Source organism: Nicotiana tabacum, chromosome 12 (genome assembly GCF_000715075.1).
Source record: "Nicotiana tabacum cultivar K326 chromosome 12, ASM71507v2, whole genome shotgun sequence".
Lineage (NCBI taxonomy): Eukaryota > Viridiplantae > Streptophyta > Magnoliopsida > Solanales > Solanaceae > Nicotiana > Nicotiana tabacum.
This window is the reverse complement of record NC_134091.1, coordinates 62,223,058-62,233,700: the sequence shown is the minus strand read 5'-3', so window position 1 is coordinate 62,233,700 and position 10,643 is coordinate 62,223,058. Positions and strand designations below refer to the sequence as shown.

The window sequence follows — 10,643 nt, the reverse complement described above, 5'->3', positions numbered from 1 at the left end:
CTCCGGAACGATTTTCAAAACGCGAAAATTCACTATATGAAACTTTTGAAAAAAAAAACTCCCAATTCGAGGTAAGCATGCTTAGCCAAAAGCAACTCAAGAACATTAAATAATGCTAAAGGAAACAACTCCAAATAATAAAGGTCGAATCTTTAATCAAAACCCCGAAGTCAACCAAAAGGTCAAACCCCAGACCCGCACCTCGGAACCCGACAAAACTCATAAAATCTGAGAGCCATTCAATTACGAGTCCAATCATCCTAGTTTCACTTAAATCCGACTCCGGAACGATTTTCAAAACGCGAAAATTCACTATATGAAACTTTTGAAAAAAACTCCCAATTTCTCTTTTTAAATCATCAAGCAAATGCCAAAAACGAGTATAAAATTTTGAAATATAATCAAAACCGAGTTAAGCATGCTTACCCCAACTCGTGTGGTGAAATTCCTCTCCCAAGCCGCCCAAACCGAGCTCCAAAAATGGGTAAAAATATCGAACCCTCGAACTTAAAGCATTCTGCCCAGCACTGTTTGCATTTGCGGATACTAGGTCACTTCTACGACGTTCGCTTCTGCGGCATAATCCTTCGCTCCTACGAAAACAGCTTGGCCTATTACCCCTCGCACCTGCAATAAATAAATTCCGCTTCTGCGAAGGTCTTTGCGTCTGCACTCCAACTCATCGCACCTACGCTGTCGCAGGTGTGCCAATTTTCTCGCTTCTGCGACCACAATGCCGGTTTCCAGTTCCGCTCATGCGCCTCATTCCTCACACCAATGACTCTCGCACCTGTGCCCAGTGGTTTACAGGTGCGACCACACCAGACTTTACCCAGACCAGCCTCCTTCTGCAAATGCAACATGCAATAAAAATGATCTGATCCTCGTCCGAAACTCATCCGAACCACTCAGGACCCCGTCCAAATATACCAATAAGTCCCATAACATAATACGGACCTACTCGGGGCCTCAAGTCGCTCATAATAATATCGAAACGATGAATCGCACCTCAAATTGAACTCAATGAACTTTTGAACTTTAAACTTCCAAAACTCGCGCCGAAACATATTAAATCAATCTGGAATGAACCCAATTTTTGTATACAAGTCCCAAATGACATAACGAAGCTATTCAAATTCCCAAAACCACAATCCGAACCCGATATCATCAAATTCAACTCCCGGTCAAACTTATGAACTTTTCAAACTTTCAAATTTCCAACTTTCGCTAATTACCGCTGAAACTTTCTAGAAATATCCAAATGCAAATCTGGGCATATGTCCGAGTCCAAAATCACCATCCGGACCTAACGTAACCATCAAAACTCCAATTCGAGGTCAAATACTAAAAAGATAAACTTGGTCAACTTTTCCAACTTTAAAGCTTCAATCATGAAATTCATTCTTCCAAATCAATTCCGAATAACCTGAAAACCAAAACCGACGATTTACACAAGTCATAATACATCATGCGATGCTGCTCAAGACTTCAGATAGCTGGACGGAATACAAATGCTCAAAATGACCGGTCGGGTCGTTACATTAAGCTCCCCAAAGATGTGGGCTCGACTTGTGGAAAAAGTTCGTGGGCTAGTTCATGAGCCCTATCGACCTGTTACCAAATTTTATTATTAAAAATAGAGAAATTTTCATAAAGCACTACAATTTAAAGCCTAATTACCATACGTAACTAGTTTGCCTTATTATCATTCGTGGGTACTTTTCAATTGGTACCGGCTTGTATCACTTGTATTCAGACGCGCAACGAATACAACATGTGTCAACTGTATATGTTCGTACAAAGAATACAGCCAAGGCAAAATACAGGGGTGTATACAAAGGATACAACTTGTGTCGACTGTATTCATTCGTGCAACGGATATAATCAATGCGAAATACAAAAAAATAAATTTCTCATTGAGAGTCGAACTCAAGATCTTCGCTTACTAGCGGATGGTCTAATCAACTGAGTTACGAGAGCTTGTTGCTTTCTTGTTTCAGTTCAAAATAATTGATCTCTTGTTTCAGTACTACACGTGGACTTGCTATAAAATTAAAATATAGCTACGAAATGATAATTTTCTGAAAATATAACTACAAATAATAAATATAATGTATATGTTTGCTGTGTCGCGTAAGTTTTCCTTACAAATATTAGTGTATTGGTCAAACAAATAAATATGCAACTTTATGTCCCATAAGCATAATTTTCTGAATTTTCCTTTCTACAAATAACAATATTCATCTCAATATTTAAAATAGAATAATTTGATGCACAAAGTATTACGAGTTTACTTAAGAATAGAGGAAAAGCACCTTCAAAGGGCTCAAGGAGCTTCTTTCTTTTTAGTTGTAATGTCTTTCGTTTTTCTATTTCTTACGTACGTATAATAATAAAATCAGATTTCATTAAACTCAATTGGACTGCTCATTGCTCCCCCCGTGAGCATGATTAGCTTGTAACGCATCCAAAGGCAAAAAGATTAGCTTTGTCCTAATAAAAAGTCCAAAGCACTTAGATCTTTTCTAAAGCCAGTTGTCACACGTGTGGCATTAATCATTTTAAGCACTAATACCACTCCTCTATGCAATCATTCACTCCATTCTTCTGCTTAATTAATAGTGTAATATTCCCCTTTCCAATATCAAATATTAAACACCTGCCCCTATCCTATCACTCAACAGAAAACAGGGAGAAAAGCTTCATCCCTGATGAACCCAAAATGATAAAATTGATTTTGGGCAATAATTTGGCCAAAATAAATTAATCAGTGGAAACGAATATATAGAAGGTATCAAACAACTCTGAGAGTGAAATAGTAAATACAAAATATCTCGTAAAGATTAAATGTCCCCTTCTTCTAATGCAACGGATGAAATCAGTTCTCTTTTAACATTAAGAAAAAAGTTGAATCGTATATTCATGCTGTATTCGGGTAAAACCGAGCCCGCTGCATGACTCCACTCCCCGACGAGCTAAACGGAGCAAGAACATGACCGTAATGTATCGGAGTCAGAGCGAAGAGCCCCTTGTAACGGAGCTCGGGCAAAACACCTGCCCTCGGGGATATCGGGGCCATATACTCGAGATCCGATTTGAGGATTAAGACTTCGGAGAGCATTGCCAAGCAACTGCACACGACTAACAAAGGACAGTGATGTCCGTGCCTAACCGGATATCACGGTGTGAATCTCGGCTCGAATCGGCGGAAAATCAGTAATCGGCGAAACGGAAGATTTTTATCTTTTTTAGAATTGTACTTACTACTTAGGGTAAAACTCCCTTACTATATAAATGGGAAGGCTTACTATTCATAGGACACATTGTAACATGCATATCAAGAAAAAATATTCTTATTTTCTTTGTTATTCAAAGTTCTTACTTTTATTCGTGAGCCCGGGATCGAAGGCATGCATTTCATTAAGCTGTTACTGAGTCCGGGGTCACTCCCCTTAATTGGTTTGACAATTTATTACGTCCTTTATCTGTTTAATCTAACGTTTTTTATCATTTATATTGAATTAATCTGCATATCCTTAAAATCACGTATAAATTCAATTGTTATCCGTTTTTGAGGTAAACACATGCTAAAATGGGCTTTGTGAAAAAGAGACTGCTTTAGGTGGGTCAGCCCGCTCGTGCGATCATGAGAGGTTAGGCCCATACTCTTACCTGTTGGCCCACAAATAAAACAAAGAATTGGGGTATATGCCATTTGCTAAAACTTATGATATTTCCTTCTCTAGTGTCAAAGGACTTAATAATTTATATATCTATATTAGAATAATTTGTTTTACCTTATTATGTATAGGTACTCAATATAATTTCTCGATAAGGAGATTGAACTGTACTCTCTTCAGAGTTCGGACCATATAGCTCCAAGATTTGTAAGGAGGCCATGTTTTGTAAAATTAACATACAAAACAATTGTCACGTACAATTTTCTCGAGCCACTGAAGGGCGCTATATACACTTCCAATAGGTTTTTGCTAAAGTCGCAGATATTTGAAGGGTAAATAGTTAGGGGATGATTGTGATTACGTATTCGTTGCTGCACTGGGGGAGTGATGTTGTTAATTAGGACAGTCAGATGATGCACAAACTGAATGATTCTTTTAATTAAGAACCTTTTATTCTAAATTAAAATCATGACCACTAAGTTAGCTTTTTGAGATTAATCCTCATTAAACGTTGTCCAACCGACAATCAACCGCTAATCTTTGTAAAAATTTAATTTGTAAACTTTTTTTTTGAGTGAGAATCAAACTCATATAAGAAATTTTAGTAGGAAGCGATTCTCCTTTAATGAATTACATGCGATACGAATCTAAATTAATCGCGCCGGCTAATAGACTACACAATTGTCGAATTCTTATTATACTCGTTCTTTTACTAATTCATGGTTATTTCCATCACTCTCAAAAAAAAAAAAAAATGTATCCATATATAATTTTCTTCTTTTGCTTTTTCCTTTCCGTTCTCTTTTTTTCTTCTTCTTTTTCAGCTAAGTTGCGTTGAAATAATAATGTTCAATCTCAATCCTTAGTTGGCCTAATAGGAGACCCTAAGTAAAGGCATCTTCGTTAGGTCCATTCACGGGTAACCCTATCATTGCTCCAATACTAAATTGAATAAACAACTATAAATAAAGGGAATTTTTCAAAAAAAAAAAGAAAGGAATTATCTCTGCCTTCTCCTTTCTATTTATATATAAAATTAATAACCTGGGCAAATCTCATTCCATTCTTATTACTTCACAACTCTCACTCCACAGTCCATAGCCATGGCTTCTGAGAAAGTTGAGACTGTTATTGCTGGAAACTACTTGGAAATGGAGAGAGAAGGAGAAGAAGCCAATTCCAATAACTCTGTGAAAAGCAAATTATCTAATTTTTTCTGGCATGGTGGCTCTGTTTATGATGCATGGTTTAGCTGTTCTTCTAACCAGGTTATTTTTTTTAATGTTATTTTTATTGTTTAACAAATTTATCACGCATCAGAATTTTAATTTACGGGTTCGGTCTTTAAGGTTTTTAACTTTTTTTTTTTATATAAATTTTAGTAGCTTTCACATGTATAAAAAATACAGGATTTGATTTAACCTAACTATGCTACATCCGCCTCTGTAATATATCATGCATATCTTTTTTTGAACACTTCATAAAAATCGCAGATCTTTATAGAAAAATTGTGAAGGTGTTTATACTTTTTCATCTATAAAGATAGATTATGCGATTTTTTTAAAATTTTCGGTTTGGATGATGAAAAATATTAGGTTGCTCAAGTGCTACTTACACTGCCATATTCATTTTCACAACTGGGAATGATGTCTGGAATTATTTTTCAACTCTTCTATGGGTTGATGGGAAGCTGGACTGCTTATCTTATAAGTGTGCTCTACGTTGAGTACAGAACTAGAAAGGAAAGAGAAAAAGTTGACTTCAGAAACCATGTAATTCAGGTAATAATTTTATTTTTCTTCATTTTTTGTAAGTCATAAAAGAAAGTGCAATTTCATAGTCGTAAGATGAAAATTCACTATTACCCTTTATTTTTATTTATAAATATACCTGAATAAATTTAGATTCACATCAATTCATTTAAAGAGAAAATTATTTTTCTTTTGATAATTTCCGGTTGTCCTTCTTCTTTTCTATCTTTTCAGTTGAATATCTGACTTTTGCAGTGGTTTGAAGTTCTTGACGGACTACTAGGAAAGCATTGGAGGAATATTGGCCTCTTTTTTAACTGCACTTTTCTTCTATTTGGATCAGTCATTCAGCTAATTGCATGTGCAAGGTAATCAATCAGACAATTTTTAGCACCTTCAATGAAAAAAAAAAAAATCTCGACTTGTACTACTACTGTATTTTTCTAAATATGTTTACAGGTGTGATTTATGTATGTCATGTTCAAATTAAGATTTGATCAAAGTAAATGGATAAATAATCAGATATTTACTTTAAATAGAAATTGTATAATTCATTCTTATTTAATCCTTTTATTTTTCTTGATTGATTGCAGTAACATATATTATATTAATGACAATCTTGATAAGAGAACTTGGACTTATATATTTGGAGCCTGTTGTGCCACAACTGTGTTCATTCCTTCATTCCACAACTACAGAATTTGGTCATTTATTGGCCTTCTCATGACAAGTTACACTGCATGGTATCTTACCATAGCTTCTCTTCTCAATGGACAGGTATTTTAAAATGTTTTTTTTTTATTAACAAACAGGTCATACTAATTAATACTCTTTAGGTTGATTTTTTTGGTCTTTCTTATGTGGTCCACAATATTTGATTTATTAAGATATCAAGAAGGAATTAACTTCTTTTTTCTAAAGTTACCCTTGTAGTAAAGAGCCTAAGAGTATTTGTTGCATTTTTATTTAACAAATTAATGTTAATATGGTCAATTTCATTGTTAATTAATGCTAAGATTTTTTTTAATATATGTAAAAATAACAAAAAAATTAATTAAAGTGGACCAGAGAGTAACTATTTGAGAATCTGCAGGCAAAATTTTGACCATTTTTAACAGTAAAATAAAAAGCGTATTCTTTTAGAAGAACAAAGTAGACTACAAAATATTACTATAATTTATTAAAAGAATACAAGAAGATGCAGGGCTTTAGATATACGAAATTATTAAAAACTAGATAAGTTCTACTTTAAAATACAAGATTTTGGATTTGAGATGGAAAAAGTAGCATATATAAAGGTTTTTGCTGCCTCTTTTTTTCTCCCATGCGAAGTACTAAAGTTTAGTTTTGGCGTGATTTACCTTTTAATATTAGAACGGCATTTGATTAGTACTTGCTTTTCTTCTTCCACTAATTATTTTATTGATTGTGACATGTCAAAGGTTGAGGGAGTGAAGCACTCAGGACCAACCACAATGGTTCTCTACTTCACCGGTGCTACAAACATTCTTTATACCTTTGGTGGCCACGCTGTCACAGTGTGAGAATTTAATGTTTAATATTGATTCTATACGTGTTATATTTTCTTTTTAATCCGTCCAAATAAAATATTATACTTTTTATTTAGAATTAATTTGACTTTAAATTTCTCATTTTCTCTTAATATATAAGATGATCATAACCACACAAATTTTTGTGACTTGATTTAGACCATAAGTTTTAAAAACTTTTTCTTATTAAATTTCGTGTCCGATCATAAATTAAGATGGAGGGGAGTATATATTTAGCAATTTACAAGTGGATAAGTATTTTAATATATCCATGTTACCCTGTAACACTCTTTTGTTTGTCTCCGTAAAGACATAACATAACACATGCTTATAATTATTTAGCTAGATATCCCTTTCCCAGTAATGGGAGCATGTTTCCTGAAAACCTGGTGCCTGCTTTTCTTATCCTCCCTATATATGTTTATTCTTAATTAACTCTTGAGAAGATCAAAATTTTTAATAAACAAAAATCATGAAACAAACATATTTTTCCCCAACCTAATTCAGTATATATACTAGAGAAACCGCTTGATTACTGGGGAACTAATATAATGGAAAGAAAATTTAAATATATTACATGGGAAAAATTGTTATGTTATTTGTTCATACCAGATCAGTAATGGAATTATAGTCAGAAATTGGTTATGTGGACTCAAAATCTTTAGAAGATCACAAGCAATTTGGATCCATGGAATTTGATAATCAGTTGCATTCCAATTTTCCAAAAATATATAACAGAATCAGAAAATTACAGAAAGAATAGAACAATAAAGTCTTTATTTTTATAACATTTTCTTTCTTGAAATATATATAACGCAATACGATATATTTTTCTGTATGTAGGAGAAGGTATCACATATATAGGGGCCGGGGCACATCTCTTTCTTATCTTCTCTAGTGTATATTTAGTGTTTTTATTAGTAGTAGTTTATTACTCCACTTACCTTTTTTTGTGTAATATATATAGGGAGATAATGCACGCAATGTGGAAGCCACAGAAGTTTAAGCTTATATATTTGATGGCAACAATTTATGTGCTAACACTGACACTGCCATCAGCAAGTGCCGTGTATTGGGCTTTTGGAGATGCGCTGCTCACTCACTCCAATGCTTTGGCTTTGTTACCAAGAACTAGATTTAGAGACGCTGCTGTAGTTCTCATGCTTATTCATCAGGTCAATACAAATTTCATTCTCCCTACATGTATGCAGAGAGCCAGCATTTTGAATAAATTATTTATATATTTTTTAAACACAAATACAAGATTAAGTCAAAGTTAGTGGATTCTGCCGAACCAATAACAATGATTTTTTTTGTAAGAATCAATTTTCATTAATAAATATTAATGCTGAACGTGTTTCTTCTTGTGTGCAGTTTATTACATTTGGATTTGCATGTACCCCTTTGTACTTTGTGTGGGAGAAATTCATCAGAGTTCATGACACAAAGAGCTTGTTCAAGAGAGCAATGGCAAGACTCCCTGTGGTTATTCCAATATGGTTCTTGGCAATTGTTTTCCCCTTCTTTGGTCCAATTAATTCTACTGTTGGATCTCTTCTTGTTAGCTTCACTGTCTACATTATTCCTGCCTTAGCACACATGGTTACTTTTGCTTCTCCATCGGCTAGAGAGGTACAAAAATCACAAACTAATATATTCTTTCTCTTTCAATAAAAATTATGTTTTCATTCACATTAATTATTTGGTTTTGCTTTTTTCTTGGTTCTTAATTGACAGAATGCTGTGGAGCAACCACCATCATTCTTGGGAAGGTGGGTTGGATTGTATTGTACCAACATATTTGTGGTGGCATGGGTCTTCATTGTTGGTTTTGGATTTGGAGGGTGGGCAAGCATGGTCAATTTTGTGCATCAAATTAACACTTTTGGCCTCTTCACTAAGTGTTATCAATGCCCTCCACATAAGGCTTGAGTAGGATAGTATTACTATTAAACTAAGGAAGTAAAACTACAAATACATATGACGACGTGTGTAAAAATATTTGGCAGTTTGCCTCACTTTAATTATCATTTTATTTTCTTGTAAGAGTCCTTTTATTAACTTGAGTGCTAGTGGCTTTTCTTTTTTCTGTTTTTATTTTCTTCTAAAAAAATTGTAATGGCCTTTCGTTTTTTTGGGGGCTTTATGTGATGTGGATGATTCGTAATATACACTACTTTTCGTTGCTCCTTTGCTTTTTATTTACAGTGGTCACATTTCGTACCCTCTCTGTCAAAAGGCTAATTGGAAGGAAATTTTGTACTTTTCTAGAGAGGTCGATAGGCTATGAGGATAAGAATATTAATTTTGAGATAGAATTTTGATTATGAGTATTATATAGATCCCTAATAAATTTTATATTAAAATAATAAAATTAACTATTCTATATAAAAGATGATATAGCTAATTTGATGGAATAATTTACCAAATGACCTCACAGTTTGACCTTGATATAAAGCAGCTTAAATCCATTTTTACTTTTAAGGTCTTTCCTTTTTCTATGTATACAACAAATTGGGCAGACTTCTTAATCATAAATATCCAAATACATTTACAGCACTTCATTATTCGATCTACGGCTATGAAGCTTTGTGGTTTAAAATGGTTAAAACGCATGCTAGTGGTACTATCACATTCTAAGTTCATCACATTTGTTGTTCGCTTTAGTCCAACAAATCTCACATTATTGTCTTTTGGGTTATGACATATCTAAGCTTAAAAGTGTGCATACCATATGAACTTATATATTTCCCTTCCCTAAAAGCTCGCTAATCTAAAAGTTTGCCCGTCTTTTTCTTTGACTCACCCTTACATATACCCGAATTTAGTATTCTCACTGAGGTTTGCTCCATTATCGTGTACTATGAAAATCTGACTCTGATACCATATATGTATTGTCCACTTTGGTCCAACAAACTTCACATATTATTCTTTGAGCTACGTCACCGGATCAAGCCCAAACGCACACCTATTATGTGAACATATGTTTTGTCTTATATATTACTTCACTTTTCTCCCTTCTAGATATTAGATTTGCCTATAATGTCATATGCATGCACCTATTCTTCTGATGCTTGTAAGTATCGAAGCTTGTTCATTCTTTTCTTTGATTATTTCTCGTCAATTCACCTTCTACCATGAGGTCACATGTACATTATGAAGACGTGTCTCAAAAATATGAAAATACACACTGATAGAAATAATTGTCAAAATTCATCACATACAATTAACTGAATCCGTTATTTATTCTCACCAAGAAAACGAGTTAATTTCATATTTAATTTGCACTAATTAATTCAGAAAGGAGACACTACTAAAAAAATGCTATGTCTCGTCCGGAAAAAAATGACCGAAAAACCAATCAAAAGTTCGATTATTTTTCAATAAATATTTGTTATTTTTTTTTTGTTGACAAAATCGACCGAGTCAGTCGAGTTTTTTGCTCCAAAATATGAGAAACTATTTTTTCGATCGAGTCGGTCGATAATATTTATCGGAAAAATTATTTTTTAAGAAACCTACCAAATTGGTCGGTTTCCTATTTAAATTAAATAAAAAACTGCATTAAGTCGGTCATTTTTTGGGTCAAATCTTTGGTGAACTCATTTTTAAAAAACCAACCAAAAGGTAACTTATTTTTAGAAAAACAACCGACCTAAGCG

The 10,643-nt window shown here is 33.7% G+C and overlaps 1 protein-coding gene across 1 annotated transcript; it reads left to right on the top strand.

The window, feature by feature from the left end:
* Window positions 1-4,783: 4,783 nt before the first annotated feature.
* LOC107774036 (auxin transporter-like protein 3) lies at window positions 4,784-8,913 on the top strand (the record flags this gene model as incomplete). The annotated part of the gene is given in 7 exon segments (NM_001325176.1): window positions 4,784-4,948; window positions 5,276-5,461; window positions 5,687-5,799; window positions 6,025-6,208; window positions 6,874-6,969; window positions 8,356-8,613; window positions 8,719-8,913. Coding segments are annotated over 7 exon segments (1,197 nt in total), but the record flags the coding sequence as incomplete, so codon positions are not given.
* Between the last annotated feature and the right edge of the window lie 1,730 nt (window positions 8,914-10,643).